Below are 17477 nucleotides of genomic sequence, written 5' to 3'. Positions count from 1 at the left end.
ATATACCAAATCCTTGCTGACACTACATAGCATCAGTATTTCCAAGCACTGTCAATTTGAAGTCCATATTAGCCTCTCATTTTAATATGCATTCCGTGATCACTTAATTTCTTATTACCCATGATCATGAGCCATTTCTACTGCTTCTTTTGTAGGTTACTTTCTTGTATTGTCAATTTTTCTTATGGATGTGCAGGAACACTTGATTCAGCAGGGATATTAACCCTTTCTATTATATGTTACCAATATGTTTTGTGAGGTGGTGGCTTGTCTTTTAACTTAGAAATAAGTTTTCATTTTAAAGATGATGACATGAAATAACTTTTAAAATAAACATTACTTGTAGGTTTTGCACCAAGGTGTAACTTGTGCTCTGTCATGACTGTCTCTACTCAAATAAACCAAAGGTTAATGCAAGCAGTGAGGACTAACTATATGAAAAATCAACTTTTCTTAATTTTAGAAAGTTAAAATATTATCTAACAATTCTTGCCAAAGTTAGAATTGATTTAAAATACCTAGAATGCTACTATTGAACATGAAAATACTACTGGGATGTGTGAGTGTTTAAATATTTATCTAAATACATGTTAGATAGGGTTCTGAAAAGGAACTATGTTAACTTACCTTCCCAAAACAGGACTGAGTTCTTTCAAGTCTTCTAGTGATGGTGTTTGGTCCAAAAGTTTCTTAAACAGAGCCAGTGGGAAAGGGATGTTGGCAACATTGCAATTGAATAGGGAAAGTCCACACAGAACCCCAAAGAAGAAATAACTCTTCTTCTCAAATTTAGGCTGAAAAGAGAAAAAAAAAAACCAACTGAATGTATAATGAATGTCTACCAGTACATTGGAATATTTATATTAGGTAAACCTTTCTTCCCCTTTCACAAAATCAAATCACAAATTAATCAAAAATCTTTGAGATAATATTTAGGGTTTATATTCAATCATTAAGTCAACTTAAATCCCTGTCACAGTTTTGGTTACTAAAAGCATTAACAGGATGGAGGTGAGGGGATAGGAGAGATGCTGTTTAGGGGGAAAAGCTGCAATGAGTAGCAAATTAGTCCTGGAGATCAAATGCATACTGCAGTTAGTATGGATAACAATACTGTATTATAATCATCAAATTTGCTAAGGTACTAGATCTTAATTATCCACCACTAAAAAGAGATAATTATGAGACTTGATTAAAGGTGCTAATTATCACTATAATGGCAATCATACTATAATATAAATGTATCAAATCAACATGTATACCTTAAATTTATACAATGTTATACGTCAAATATATTTCAATAAAAATAAAGGATTAACAGGAATAGAAACACATTAGGCTTAGTAATTCTTATAAACAAAGTCTTCGCAATTTCTTTTCATAGCCTTTATCTTCAAATTCACTGGGGAAAGCAGAACTAAAACAAAGAATGAGTGCCTAAGAAAGGACAGGTTCATTTTTACCTATACATTGTATAAATGGTCAATAACATATACTGCTTAAGTTCTCCTGTATGGACTTGGTAACCTAAGGAAAGAGGACCCCCATTTTAGAGAAAATAATCACTTTTTAAGAATTAAAATTAATCTCCATAATTATATGAATAATTCCTCTCCTAAAATTAGTCTAGACAACCTAATTTTCTATGGTATATCCCCATACCTTTTCTCTCAAGAAATACCTACATCAAGAAAACAGGACTTACCTCGACAGGAAACCACATGCAAGAAGCCTCCTCAGGGTATATGAACATCCCATATTCTGGCCGGGTCATCTCTTCAAAGAGACAGTGGAAAAACTCTGTCCTGACTCCTCCAGACTCATATCCAATTTCTCCATGAAATGAAATCTAAAGAAATAGCAAATAATGCAGCACTCCCAGAGCTCTGCATTGCTATGTATTAAATTTCACTTAGTAATTATTTGTGGACCCAAGTATTTGGTAGGCACTGGGGTAAGCAAATGACTTGTGTCAGCATACTGAATTTTCCTAATCAGTCTAGGAAGCTAACGAGGCTTCAAGAATTTAAAGAACTTTCCCAAGATTATACAGCTGCTAAGACTTAACCCTATGGCTGTCAAACCTGAGAACCTGAAGTCTTTACCACTAAAGTGACCTCGACTGACATTTTTATAATCATAAGGTACATTAGGTATAATGAAAATAAACGTAAAGAAATCATAAATATTAGCATTTTCAAAAAACTGAAAAACCAAAGCACACATAAAGTATTTATTGGCTTGGCCGCTGATTCCATGAGGAGACAGCATCCCACCCGCTGACACCAATCCCTCCTCTAGATGACTCTATCATAACCCATCTTTGCTCCTTCAGTTACTTGCTCTGTTCCTTCCTGCCTTTCCTTCTTGGAATCCTTCACTTCAGTTTACAAATATGTTAAGGTCTCCCTTACCCTTAAAAGAAAAAAAATCTCAACACCCTTGTTTCCAATACAGGCAATACTGGCTTCCTCTACTCTAAGTTGCCAAAATTTTGGAGATTAATCTACACCAACTTCTAAACCCGTTTCTCTACTTAAATGCTTCTCCAATAGAATCCCCAATTCCAACGACTTAAGTTTCTCATGTCTCATCTTGATTTCACCAAGTCATTTTACACTTCTGGCCACCTCCTCTTATTTCACACTCTTTTCTCCCTTGTTTTCTCTTACAAGGCACTATTTAAGTTTTTATTTCTTCTTTTTTGTGTTGCTTTAATACCAGAAATTGCACCAGCTCTATGCTGGCACTTCTATCCTTTCTCTTACCCCACCCCTTTATATGGGCAAGCTCCTTAATCTCACAAAGCCTGTTTTCCCTTGAGATCATCAGAAAGATTAAATGGCATAACACACGTAAAATGCCTCACACAGTCTGGAAAACAGTAGCTGCTTATCAAATGTTACCTAAAATTTTAAAATGGATGAATGAAATATAAAACTGGAACTAAAATAACTGAGTGGACTAGCTGGCTGACACAGTGTAGAATCATATAATGAGTTTACTAGGTTTTAAAAAATTACCTATGTGCAAATATACATAGAAATGCCAACTCTAACTGCAAACTCCATACTTTTAAAATATTATTTTGAGGTCTGGTAAAGTCAATCATTCTTTAATCTGAGTAGGACAAATGATAAACTAATGTCTCCCACCAAAAACACTCTAATAAATATTATCAGGAAAGTCTTTACTTGTCTTAAGTGGAAAGTCTAGAGCCTGATGACTGGGCTCAAATCCCGGCTCTGATACTTATCAGTTGTTTCACCCCGGCATAGGTTACCTAACAGTTCTGCACCTCAGTTCTACACTCATCTGTAAAAGGAGGATAAAACAGAACCCTCTTCACAGTGTGGTTGAAAGGGTTACACAAGTAAGTGTAAAGCTTTTACGATAGTTCCTGGCATAAGGAAAACATTCATTAGATCTTCTAGTCATTATTATTCTGTGTCAAATATCCATTAGTAAGACAAGTTACACAGTAACTAAAGCAAAGATCATTAATGAACATTCAGGACATGGTGATACCTACAATTAAACCCTCAAAAAACTATATAGTTTCAATAAAGAGAATGTTCTCTCTTCAACAAAGCAATCTGGGTTCCTGCAGGAGGGCAGAAACAAACTCAATTCTCCCCATCTCACTGGAACCTTTAAGAGGTGATGAGGAGCCAGGCTTGGTCAGTCCTCAGGGGGGACTGGACCTCTTAGGGCTAGTGCTGGGCTATGCACCTGAGCAGGTTGGGAGGAGGAGAACCCTTTCACCTGCTGCTCCTTAGCCAGAGTGTCCTGACATCTCTCACCTGGAGTCCACAGGTAACGGGAAAATTAGGGGAACTCCAATACAGACAACCCCAGTGGAAAAGGGAGGTAATCCCCTCTCTGTAACGGCCACTGCTACATTCTTTTATGTTTCCCGTCTCTCAGCAGCAAAACCATCAAATAAGAATTATACTTCACCAGCAATTCCCTCCTCATATCTTCATTCTCAAAGTGATTTAGCTGATTCAAAACATCTTCAATCAAGTGACTCCTTCTGACTGTGAGATTAAAGGCAGCCAGAAAAGCTAACGGAGACCCTTCGTGTTCCACAATTCTAGCCAAGTTCATACAAGCTCGAAGTTTATTCTTCTGGGAAAAGAAAAATGTTTCACGTCACTTCACCATTTGCTCTAAGTAGAAATTTACGAAGTGGAATACACCAGTTCAGTTTATTGTAAGTTCATGTCACAAACATTTATGAAAAGAGCCCCATGTACACCACTGGAGACAGGCTTTATTCAGTATTCACCCATAGCAAGCAGAAGATGCACGAGACATAGGGAATGAAAAGCTCTGTGGGGCCAAATAGCTGGGTGAGCAGGAACACGACCGGATGCAGGCGCCTCTGGACCGCTGCATCCTGCAGACACACTTACGCACACTTCAGTGACCAAGCTAACACTCACCAACAGGCTGAGACTGACTAGTGAGCCTGAAGCAGTAAACAGAAACCTAACATTCTAATCAGGAAGAGATGTTCAGATGTTTAGAAAAGAAGTCCGCTTCAGGAAAAGTGCGGGATGAGAGACCTCTCTAAAGACATCCTTTTCTAGGCAGGAGATTTTAGAGGACAGACAATTCAGGAAGTTAACATGAGACAGACAGACCCACAGACTGACAGACACACAGACCGTCCATCTGGCACCAAATGGCAATTTGGCATCATTAACATCTATGGCTCTTAGCAAAACAAAGAGGAATCAGATGCCAGTTCTATAAAATAATTACGGGAAGCTTGTTTAAAATCAAGAGAGAACAGTTACAAAGTTCAAGCAAAATAAAGTTCTTGAATCTTTTTTCCTTCCATTTTCCTCTGTTAAATATTTCATTAAAGATCTTCCTTGGAACTCATAAATCAATTTCATATTTTGTTTTATTATGGCAACCATATCATGTAAAAGTATCTACTTTTATGACATACGTTTGAATATCATAGATGCATATACAGAGGAATATATAAGGTAAAAGTGACAACAAGAGCTAACACTTTAGGGCACTTTGTGCGAGGCACTGTTTCTAAATGCTTTACCTATATTAACAGATTTAATCCTTGTAAAAATGCAATGAGGTACATTTTCCAAGGCATTTTCAACTGTCCAATTTTAAGTTCAAAACCCCTTGCTGGGTATACTGACAAACAGAACCAAGTCAGGTGATGACAGTAAGTATATCTGAAAAGGAAATACTTTTTACAAACCTTTATTATGGCACCATGACAGAGTACCAGCCATTTACTTGGGTCTGAAATTCAAGATCCCTGTCACCTCTATTCCCACTATGATGTTTTCCCATTAGATCCGACCTTCTTATATATTGGAGCTAATACCAACCAACCCCACGTCCGCTATGCCTCTTTGAGTACCATTCAGAAGACTACCGGCACCAACCTCAAGGTAAAAGCCCTGCAACAACTAGGCCCAAGTTCTGTCCTTTGCTACTGAGGCTCTAGTATGCCTCAAGGCCAACCCGACTCAAATTGTGACAGTCTCTCTTGCCTTCTTTATTAGAGTATAAGCTTCTTGAATGCTACACTGGTTTTACCAGTGGCTGGCTCCCTTTTATACTCCTCTATTATACACTGAAAAAGGTACTCATCATTTAGATTTGCTAATGACGACAAAGAAATAGGCACGCATACCTGTATTTGTAAAAACGAGTCTGCATACAGTAGTTTAATTTTCGACAGAATATTAAAGATAAATGGAAAATGACTGAATATGACAGGATGCTGGATGTCTACTGAAGTGTCCTAAAAATGGAAATGACAATAATTTTCATAAATGAAAGGACAGAGAAATCTTACGCCTTACTTCTTAGCCTTAAAGCCCTGATGGTTTCAGGTCTCAGTACTTACAGCCAAAGGAATCCAAAATGCTGGCCAGTAGTGCTCAGATATACAGAATTCTAAGAAAATGTTTTATATGTATCAATGAAAGGTATATAAACCTAGTATTTTCAGTGCTCATTTAATTTCACCATTAATTATAAACCCTGGACACTTTCCCAAAGAGTCTATTCTGCTGCTACCTGCACTTCTGAAATGGGAATTAGTTTAGATGCATTTGGTAAACAGGGGAGTGACAGAATATAAACAGCTGGCTAGCTAACTACATGATTTTTGCCAGGCTAAGGATGAAGTGCTAGGAGGAGAATCAGAACTTTCAAAGAAAAGGAGAAAAAAAATCTCAGATTAGCTGCTGAACTGCCAGCAAGAGCCCTTTAGCTTTATTTTAAGAAAATAAGAAAGAAGTACTTACACCCAGAGAACCCTCCCCAAACTTACAGCCCTATACTCTGCCTTGTGGTGAGTCACCCTACCTCCTACGCCCACCTTAAGAGCAAAGTTCCACTCCCATCTGTGTTATCTCAGTACCACCAGTGCCCTAATTAGGGTGTGGAGAGATTTCTACCCTTTGGTTTTTGTGCATTTTTCGTCTTCTCGTGGCACTCTCCAAGAGCTGCTTGCCTGGTTGATTTGAACTATCTACCCAGGTAGCAAGCACTTTTCTGTCAGTGTTCTGGCTATAAAACTGCATAGGTTTTGAGGGGTCTGCCTTGCTTTCCCCATAAGCCCTGCTATTTCTATCTGGCATTTTGCAGAGTACAAGAATTTTTTGGAAACTCGCACAAAGTTATAGAACGAGTGCCTATGTTAACTTACCAGTGATCAATACCGTCTTTAAATACGCCATACTTACTGAGTTCATTTTACAGGAGGACCTTTTATATGCATCTTCAGAAAAATCAAGTAACTGTGTGAGTTCATTTATTGTGAAGATATTTTCAGGCAGCTGACGTTTAGTCTGGTTTACCTTAAATAAAATATGACCTGTGAGAAACTTTATATATAAAGACAATTTTGCTTAATAGCTATAAATTAGATTATCAGAATAAATAGCATGTTAAACATACTTTTAATGAGCAGAATTAAGTTCTATCCAATTCCCCATTGCCAAAGCCCCAAACTTCCAGGAGCATGAAGAATACCTAAGACTTAACAGCAGAAATGGATGGTACCGTGAAAAACTTCTAGTTACTTTTAAACCATAAAAATGTTTTAAAGTAACTCAAGTCCAAAGCAAAATACAGTGTAATATGAATCCAGACTACTCTGGGGCCCAATACTTCATGTCATGTTCTTTATTTTTTGGGGGGGGGGGGCGGGGGAGGGGAGGAGGGGTAGCAGGTGCTGCACTGTGCTGCTTGCGAGATCTTAGTTCCCTGACCCGTACCACTGCGTGGGGATGCCGTTTCACCCCTATGACTATGGTCCTCAGGAGCCTGCGGATCTCAGCCTTGCACTGTCAACAGAGCTCAGTGGCCTCAGCGTCATGGAGAAAGAGGGTGCATCATCTCATGGATTCTTCTTGAGGGGTGTGTGTAGGGGGAGCCAGACAAATATTCTCATGTTGCCTATTACAGTCAAAGGGGACCAAGCAGGATCCCTTCAAGATTTCTTTTGTTGCTGCTTTAGTATTTCTAGGATTTCTCCTTGTAAGTGGCAAGCTCATTACAACACACTTTCCCTGAGCTCTTCAGTAATCTCAATTTTTTAACACCTGAATTATTTTTTCATTGATCTTTCGCTTTTATATAAAACCTTTAAAAACAGCCAAGAACAGGCATCACTTTTCAGCAGTAGGGCAGACATTTCTTTAAAGCAGTATGATAGATGGGGCACTTTGATTCACTGAAAACAACCGTAGATACAGGATAAACTGTAAACCAACATTTTTTGATGCATTACTGATTTTGTGAGCAGGTATGGAATAATCAGGTCAAAAACTGAGTGATGGTGGCATTTGCCTTGAGAGTATCTGCCAAACTTACTGAACTTCGGTTTTCAATGGCTGAGGCTTTGAGAAAAGGAGACAAAGTCCAGACTCTGTTCAAATTATGTAACCTTGCTTCATAAATCTGAGACCCAAAAGGGCTACCGAGTGAGCCAGGGTAACCTAGAAATGAACAAGCTCCTTCCTCCACCCTTGCATCAACCCATCCCCACCTTGACTCCAAGACTGTGAGGCAAACTGTAGTTAAAATGGTGCTGCATGTAATAGTTTGCATCTACCAACCCGAACTCCCCATCCATCCCTATCCCTCTGCCTTTCTCCCTCCCCGTTGGCAACCACAAGTCTGTTTTCCATGTCTATGAGTCTGTTTCTGTTTTGTAGATAGGTTCGTTTGAGATTAGCACAACATTGTAAATCAACTACACTTCAATTAAAAAATAATGAAATAAATAAAATACATAAGTCACAGGGATGTAATGTACACATAGGGAAAATAGTCAATATTTTATAACTTTGTATGATATGTAATCTATAAAGATTTCAAATCACTACGTTATACACCTGAAACTAAGTCAACTACACTTCAATAAATAAATTAAAAAATTTTAAATTAAAAAAAATTTGGTGCTGGAATGGGGAGAAAGGTTGCCCACAGAATTTCTAATTACAAAAGCACTCTCCTGAAAATTTGCACACCAAATTCATACCACCTGGGGATCTAAAAAGCCTAAAGCCAAAATTTTAATCTTTAAATTAAACGCTAATCTTTAAAGACTAATTTAATAGTACCAAACTGCTGATATCTCCAGGATCCTGGCAGAAGCATATTCTCCCTGAAGAGACCCAGCCCTCAAATAATTCCAAAAGATAAAAGTTCCAAGGACAATGAGTAACGCGAAAACGCAGGCACACACGCACTCATGTGCACGCGCATACACACACACAGAGTCACAAAATACATGATAATGAAGGAGCCATGAGGGAGATTCAACAGAAACAAAAGACAGAAGGAACTGACCTGCAAAGACTTCAGATACCAGTTATTAGGCACGCAGATTTAAATAAGTAAAAGCTTGAAAATATAAGCGTAAAGAAATTATAAATAACGACCACAAAAAAAATTAAAGAACCAATGAGAACTTCCAGAAGTGAAAAACGTACTACTAGAAATAAAAACTCAAAGGACGATTTTAATAGCAAACAAAAATCATTAGAAACAGAATTCATGAACAGGAAGATAGGGCTGAAGAAATCATGCAGAATGGGGTACAAAGAGACAAACAGATGGAAATTAGGAGAAGAAGCGTAAGAGACATGGAAGACAGAGTTGAGAAGGTCTAACATACAAAATGAGAGAATTTCAGTAGAAGAGTCAATACTTGTTTTGAATTAAAATGTGTAACAACTTAGAAAAGGAGGAAACATTCTTTTACCTACAAAGGTTATTTTCAAAAACCCCATGTTAAACATTTTACTTAATAGTGATGTTCAAAAATTTCCTTTAAAACCACCAAGAATAGGCACCCACTACCACTTCTATTCAACATTCTGTCCTTTCCAAAAAGAAGCCCTGTTGATCCCTAATCAGGGTAATAATTTAAAACCTTGAGACTTCCCTGGTGGTGCAGTGGTGACCTTGGGACTTCTGTGGTGGCCAATGCAGGGGACATGGGTTCAAGCCCTGGTCTGTGAAGATCCCACATGCCACGAAGCAACTAAGCCTGTGAGCCACAACTACTGAGCCTGCACTCCAGAGCCCACGAGCCACAACTATTGAGCCTGCATGCCACAACTACCGAAGCCCGTGTGCCTAGAGCCCATGCTCCACAAGAGAGGCCACCACAATGAGAAGCCCGCGCACCACAATGAAGAGTAGCCCCCGCTCACCACAACTAGAGAAAGACCACACACGCAGTAATGAAGACCCAATGCAGCCAAAAATAAAAAAAAAAATTTTTTTAATTTAAAACCTTGAAGGAAAAAAAGTTTAAAACGAAACACATGGAGTAAAGATTGTAAAGGAATGGATTGATAATTTTTTTTGAGGTGGGGGGACCATGCTGTGCGGCATGCACAGTCTTAGTTCTCCGACCAGGGATTGAATCCATGCCCCCTGCAATGGGAGAGCAGAGTCTTAACCACTGGACCACCAGGGAAGTCCCCAAATTTTATCTACATTAAAATTAAGAACATGAGTTCGGGACTTCAGTGATCCAGTGGTTGAGACTCCACGCTTCCAATGAAGGGGTCTCAGGTTTGATCCCTGGTCAGGGCACTAAGATCCCACATGCTGAGGGGTGTGCCCAAAAAGAAAAGAAAAGAAAAAAGGAAACAAGAAGAACATGAGTTCATCAAAACCCACCACGACAAGCTACAAACTGGTACTTGATATTTGCAACATATATAGCTGTCAAAGGACTAGTATCCAAATAAAAAGTACTCCTATAATCCATAAGAAAAAGTTAAACAGTACATTTAAATTGAGCAAAAGGACAAGCATCTTATAGAAGAGGAAACAAGTACTGCAATTATAAATATGAAAATATGCTCTAATGCATTAGAATGAGGGAAATACAATTAAAATCATAATTTGGCTTGTTTTCAATATGGTACTAAAAATATTTTCCAAATTTTAAAGTCAGACACGGGCCAACAGAATTCCCATCATCTCCTGGAAAGGATTTAAACTGGTCCTACCACTTTGGAAGAGTTTGTCACTACCAATAAAGAACAACACAGGCATATCCTCCAATCTATCAATTCCAGAATTAGGGATGGAAACTGAAAACTAACTCTTGACACATGAACACCAAGAGATATGTACAAAAATGTTGACAGCAGCATGTTTGCTAATAGAGGGACCCTCCCCGCAGAAAAGAACGGCAAACAGCACATACTGTATATCCATCAATACTGGAATGGATAATCACGGTAGAGGCACACTACGGACTATGATACAGAAGTGAAAATGAATGAAGTACAGACATAAGTGTTAATCTGGATGAATCTATAAAACAAAACATTGTGTAAGCAGCATGTATTCCACTCATATTAAATTTTGAAAACAGCAAAATTAAACAGCATAGCGTCAAGAGACACATACAGTTATAAAACCATAAAGAAAAGTAAGTGAGGGATTAACTGAAAATCCAAGATCCTGGCTACCTTCAGGAGGTGAGGGTGTATAATCTGTGAGAGACATACAGGCATTTCTAAAGTACTAGAAATGTTTTCTTTTTTAACATGGATGGTAGTTACACTGATGTCTGTTTTACTACTTTTCTTGAACCTGTACATAGATACTATACACAACTCCTTTATATTCATGACTCAATTCACAAAAAACATTTTAAAAACATCAATATCAACTTCATGTTTCGTAAGAGTCTGCTTAAGATTCAAGCCAGGTGAAACCAAGGGACTTTTTATTGCAAAATAAAGATATATTGGTTTCTAAAAGAGCACTTACCCTGTGCAGCTTTTTCAACATTTCTAGGAGAGCTTTAATGTGACAGTTATTCTCAGCACTTTCAGTCCAATAATTCAGTTGAGCAACGATGGCTTTTTTAAACATGTGAACCAGTTTGATGAAAGCAGATTCTTGCATAGATGCCCAATATTCCTCTGAGGGATACAAAGGTAAATAACTGTTAGCATGTAATGTTTCCCGGATTCTTAAAGGTAAAAAGCAGTCAATATTTTCCAAAACCAACAGAATATTTTCATATATATCATAGTTATAAAAACACATTTGTAATACATTTTTCAGTAAATACAATCACAATTGAAAGTTTAGAATTTAATGTTCTCAAAAAAATGCCTTGACAGTAACAGAACCACAAACTTGATCTAATTAATTTGTGTGTGGGTGTGAGGGGGGGAACTAGACAAATTAGTCACATTTTTTGCCCAGATGAAATAGTATACAGTATTAAAACCCAGATTAAGAACTATTTGTGATTACATGACTCTTTTTCGCACTATCAGCACAAGTTTTTAACTTTTAAAAACCATCTTTCAGTATTGTAAAAAAGAAAAATGCTTTAAACTAGCTTTTCATCGCTTACAATGTGACTTAAAACATAAGAAAGAACAGATTTCCTATTTGTGTCAAAAACCTCATTCAAATATAATCAAGCCCCAAGACCTAATTTCCAGTGTACAGAAAATACAGGGAAAGGAGGAAACAATCAGACAAATCCAGATGTGAGACACCGTACAGGACAACTGACCCAGGCTCTTTAAATAAAAAATAAAAAGAAGCCTGTAAGATACTTTCTGGAACAAGTGCAGAAATCTGAATACGGCCTAGATATGAGGTAATATTATGGAATCACAGCTAATCTTATTAGGTGTGATAATGACGTGGTAATACAGGATTCCATATCCTCAGGAGATGCATGCTGAAATATTATGGGTAAAATGTCATGATGTCTCCAACTCACTTTCAAATAGTTCAGTAAAAATTAAATATAAACTGTACATCAAATGTAATCTGTACACACACGGCAACACATTAACTACTGTTGACTCTCAGGTAGAGAGTATCTGGGACTAACTGTACTAGTCTTTCAATGTCTGTGTGTGAAGTTTTTCACAATGTAAAGTAGGGATGGAGTCAAAGGACCTCATGATCAAGCCACACAGGTATCACTACAAGAATGCTAAAAAGGGACTAGAACAATTCATTTTGGATGAACACATTAATTATTATAGCATGTTCAGAATAGGCTACAAATATGAACTAAAAACCATGAACGTGTTTACAATTGCCTAAGTCTTGCCGTAATTTCACTAGGCACGTGTTTCCATTGAGAAGACTGTCATGTATTTTCAAATGTAAACCATCAATCTTACCCAGAACTTCTGACGACTGGGCACTCATTTTACAAACAGCCTCTGCAAATGGAACCACCAGGCTCTCCCAGTTGTTACAATCATGCATCATGGGACATTCTGGGAGAAGGAAGAAAACTTCTAAAGCTTCTTGGTGTGGAGAACGAAATGGAAGATTTTTGAGCAGAGTATCCCTGAGACATGTGGTTATCTGTGGTCAAAAAGGATCCAGGAAAAGACATTCAAAATACAGCAGGAACTAGGTGCAATTACTGTAATAAAGTGTGGAAGCTGGAGTTTCATTCAACGATGAAATTGCAACAATCACTTGGTATTTCTAAAATCCATGTTTATAACATCTAGCTCATCTAGCTTCCCAAATACCTAGGTGTAGATATGTGACAAGTGTTTTCTCCATCCAATTGTTGGGGTTCATGAAGGAGATCAAGAAGAAATCACATGTGCAAGATTATACTGGATGGGGACTTCCCTGGTGGTCCAGTGGTAAAGAATCTGCCTTCCAATGCAAGGGACGTGGGTTCGATCCCTGGTTGGGGAACTAAGATTCCACATACCATGGGGCAGCTAAGCCCACACGTGCCGTAACTACTGAGCTCTTGTGCTTCAACTGAAGAGGCTGTGTGCCGCAAACTACAAAGCCTACAGGCTCTGGAGCCCGTATACCACAACTACAGAGCCCACGCTCTCTGGAGCCTGCACACCCACAACTAGAGAGAAGCCTGCTTCCTGCAACGAAAGATCCTGCATGCTCAAATAAGACCCAACGCAGCCAAAAATAAACAAACAAACAAATAAATAACAGAAATTTTTTTTAAAAAAAGATTATACCGGATGAACAATGGACAGAGAACTAGAAGGCAGCCCTCCCAATAATAAGCTCCACATTCTTCCTGCCAGTTCCACTATCAAACCTCAGTTTTTAAAGAGGAAGAATTTCCCCAAGCAAAACAGTAAAAAACAAAAACGAAAACCAACAACTGCAACAACAAAAATCAGCATGGTTTCCTGTTACCTTCTCACAGAATCATTTGTCTCATCACAAACTCTCTCCACCAAACTCGTTTTTGGCCCTTTCAATCTTCTTAAGTTTCCCCAATTCAGAATGCAAGTGTTGAAGAAAAATCCAAATGGAGTTCTTAATTTTTATGTGTTTTGTGGGCTCAGATAAGAGTAACAATTTCCCTAAAAGCCCACTAAAAAGACAAGCTAGCGTTTACAAGGTTCTTATTATTGCCAGATACTGTGCTAAGTAATACAAGGTCATTTATCCTTGTCTTTTCTCTATAACATAGATGATATTATTAACTCCAATTTATAAATGAGAACTCTCAGAGAAATTAACCTGCTGAGGGTCACAGAGCTAAGTGGGAATCTCTGCTGGATCTTTCTGACTCCAAAGCTCAAACTCAATCACTGAATTATGAGATACTAGCTAAATGATATCTCTAAATGTACAAATTCTTACAATTATCTATTTTTATATCACAACATGATATTGGGCTCCCACTATGAGGTTCAGCCTTCGGAGCCATGCACACCTGACTACTGCATTGTAACCTCTCTCCGTGCCCCCTTTCTTCCTCTATGCTTTTCATCATCCACGCCCCCAACCTTCCAGCCCTTCAGGACCACCGCAACACTCTCAAGTCAGTCATCTGGTGCCTTGGTGCACATCTTCCTGACTGCCTGGAATGTCCGTCCCCTGTAGGTACCTGGTAAACCCCCCCTCCCCCTCAACACCTTATTTTGAGCACTCCAAATAGAGCTGACTGTTCACTGCCCAGGTAATGACTGAATTCATTCATCTAAAAATATTTATGATACACCCACTACGTTCTAAGCTGGGCACTAGGGAAGACAGTGGAGTGTAAAACACACCCAGTCTCCACACTAACGCCTGCATATAGGTATTTGTCTCCCTTACAAACCAGGAGCATTTAAAGACAGGGGTCTCACCACGGTGCTTTACACATAGCAGTATTCAAATATTTGCTGAATGGAGGAAGGCCTGCGTGAGTCCACATCACAGAAATCTCAAAATAGAAAGGAACATTACAGGTCTTCTGATCCACCTCTCCCACCTGAAACAATGGGACACTGCTCTACAATTATGTCGCTTGCACCATATATGATACTGTTCTGGCACAACTAAGGTATAATTAGCCTTAGTGATGAACTGGTCCTACCTCCTCCCTTCACAGATGCAGAAGTGGCTTCCTACGTTTGGTGATCTTTCTACTAAGTGCTGCAGAGGCCTGATAAAGCTGCATACTTAGGGATCCATTTTACCTCAGACTCCTAATGGGGCAGTGGTTCTGCCACAGTGAACATAATTAAACTTTCCATTTTCCCTTGAGAGAAAAAAACAGTGTATGGGAGAGAACCTGCAGGTACAATACAAAATGCTGAGTGTGACAGACAGAGCAAGAGAGCAGGTGAGGGAGCTGAGAGCAGGGAGATAACGAGCTAGAGGCGGAGACGGAGAGAGAGTAAGAGCCACAGAAGCAGCAGGAAAGACCAAATGGGGGCGGGGGGGGGGGGGGTTGCAAAGAGAAGAGAGTGAAGGAGAGAGAGAGAGCAAAAAAGAACCAGAGACCCAGAAAGAAACAGATGGAGACAAAAACATTGACAGTACCACCCCCAGCTCAATCAGTACAGGAGAAGAGGGAAATAAATTAATAAAGGCTGCATTAGGAAAGGCTACATTAATAAAGGAAGCATGTTTAAGCATCTCCAAGTGGGAAGCCTAAAGACAGTAGGCTGAAACAAAGAAGCAACAATCTTAGAAAGCACAAGAACTGTCCAGAACCTACAGAAAATAAAGTGCAGTGCAACAAAACACAGATGAAGAATCCGGGCAGTCCTTGGTGAGGGGGCCTTTCATATAAGAAATGTTCTCATTTCTGTACTTTAATGTTTAAAATAACTGCAAATAAAATGTCATTCTTATTTTAGTGTACCAGTCTCAAGAAATACTTTAACCATCTTCCCAGAGCCCTGAGCTGAAAACATTCCCTCTAGGGCAGGGGTCCGCGGTACCGTCTGCGGCCTGTTAGGAACCGGGCCACACGGCAGGAGGTGAAAGGCAGGTGAGGGAGCAAAGCTTCATCTGCCACTCCCCATCACTCACATTACTGCCTGAACCACCCCCAAGCCCCTCCCCCAGTCTGTGGGAAAACTGTCTTCCACGAAACTGATCCTGGGTGCCAAAACGCTTGGGGACCGCTGCTCTACCGGGGTGTCTGTGCATATACGTCTATGTGTGTGAGTACAGATGAACTGATGACACAGAAATGCCCACTATACCAACTATTTCACCCTAAGTGGGGAAACTGAATGCCAGCTGAGTTTAACCTAATCTGTAGGTGCCACAGGGTCTCAGAGAATATCTGAAACAAGATATTTCTTCTGAAATGTTGAGTTCTTATAAAAATGTTTCAGTGTATTTTCTTTTTCCAAGTAACAATCTGAAGAATACCACCGTTTTAGTAATCCACTCCTCTTGGGTTAACTCCTCAAAGGTGTTCCTTGCTGTATTTAAGTCCAAATGAACAGACACTGTTTCTCCAGCTATTCTGTGGAAGGAAGATAAATGAAAAAGAGATGAGTAAGTAAATGAAAAAGGACACTTCAAAATTAAATATTCTATTAGATTATTTATCCAGATGAAAAGTTTCTTCTAAAGCTTGCTTCATTTTCATAAAATTACTTTTTTGTCACCTTTTCAATAACTGCAAAAATTTGGCTGAATACAAACACAACTGAAAATATAGCTGACAAAATATGATTGTTTCTAAAATGTCAAAAATATCAAGGCTGCATTAACAATGCATATGCTATCAGACTTTACATCAGATATTATCTTATCTTAAATGAGTAATCAATCAATAAATATTTATTTTCCAAGTAAAAAAAAAAAAAATAGCCACAGAAAAAAGTAAAGGTTTTTCTTGTTTCCCAGTTACATGAACTATAAGCAGGGTCCAGAAAAGGGGTTTCAGAGCAGTAAATTTTAGAAAATTACTAACAAAATGTCTATCTTAACCCAAGAATTACATTTATACTGGACTAAATATACTGTCTGAAAATAGACACATTCTTTGTGAAATAACACATATATTTCTGAAAACAGAAAAATTTCTTTTAAATAAATATTATACGAATATTTAGGAAAAGAAGTGCAAAGTCATTCTTTCATAGTACTTAAAAATTCAAAGAAACTTTAGTATCTAGCAATAAGGAAATAAATTAAGGTTTGTTCTTCCCATGGAATACCATGCAACCATTAAAATGATGTTATGGGGAAATACTGAATAATACAAAAATTGAAAAGAATGGAAAATGGGCAAATAAGTGTAAAGAAATGTATAAAGTGTAAAGAAATGTATAAAACAATACAATCCTATTTTTTTGGTAAAAGAATACATTTGCATAGAAAAAGATATTTATATAAACACTAGCTATTACACTTAAGTGGTGAATTTTGGCTGGTTTTCTTTTTCTTTTTGTTTCATGTCTCTTTTTTTGACATCTTCTACAGCAAGCATATATGTGCTTTTGTAGGGAAAAAAAGGTAATTTTTAAAAAGAGTTAAAGACATAGATAATTATATTACCCTCAAATCATTTTCTTTACAATCTTTCAGTTTTTTAAATTGAGATATAATTGACACATAACATTAGTTTCAGGTGTGTACAACATAACACATTGATATATGCATAGCATATACTGTGAAATGATCACCACAATAAGTCTAGTTAATATTCATCACCACACATACTTACA

General features: G+C 38.1%; 1 protein-coding gene across 2 annotated transcripts in view; it reads right to left on the bottom strand.

The window, feature by feature from the left end:
• Window positions 1-17477, bottom strand: part of HERC5 (HECT and RLD domain containing E3 ubiquitin protein ligase 5) — a 38206-nt gene that overhangs the window by 7469 nt on the left and 13260 nt on the right. For both annotated transcript variants that reach the window (XM_057728391.1, XM_057728392.1), the window contains 8 exons: window positions 16174-16267; window positions 12693-12882; window positions 11305-11459; window positions 6741-6854; window positions 5681-5791; window positions 3961-4131; window positions 1706-1849; window positions 628-794 (listed from right to left, as the gene is read on the bottom strand). In XM_057728391.1, coding sequence (XP_057584374.1) covers window positions 628-794; window positions 1706-1849; window positions 3961-4131; window positions 5681-5791; window positions 6741-6854; window positions 11305-11459; window positions 12693-12882; window positions 16174-16267 — 1146 coding nt within the window. The remainder of the gene's footprint in view (window positions 1-627; window positions 795-1705; window positions 1850-3960; window positions 4132-5680; window positions 5792-6740; window positions 6855-11304; window positions 11460-12692; window positions 12883-16173; window positions 16268-17477) is intronic.

The sequence above is a fragment of the Hippopotamus amphibius genome, chromosome 3, assembly GCF_030028045.1.
Source record: "Hippopotamus amphibius kiboko isolate mHipAmp2 chromosome 3, mHipAmp2.hap2, whole genome shotgun sequence".
NCBI classification, from domain to species: Eukaryota; Metazoa; Chordata; class Mammalia; order Artiodactyla; family Hippopotamidae; genus Hippopotamus; species Hippopotamus amphibius.
The sequence above is the reverse complement of the archived record's forward strand: the minus strand, read 5'-3'. Positions and strand labels throughout refer to the sequence as shown.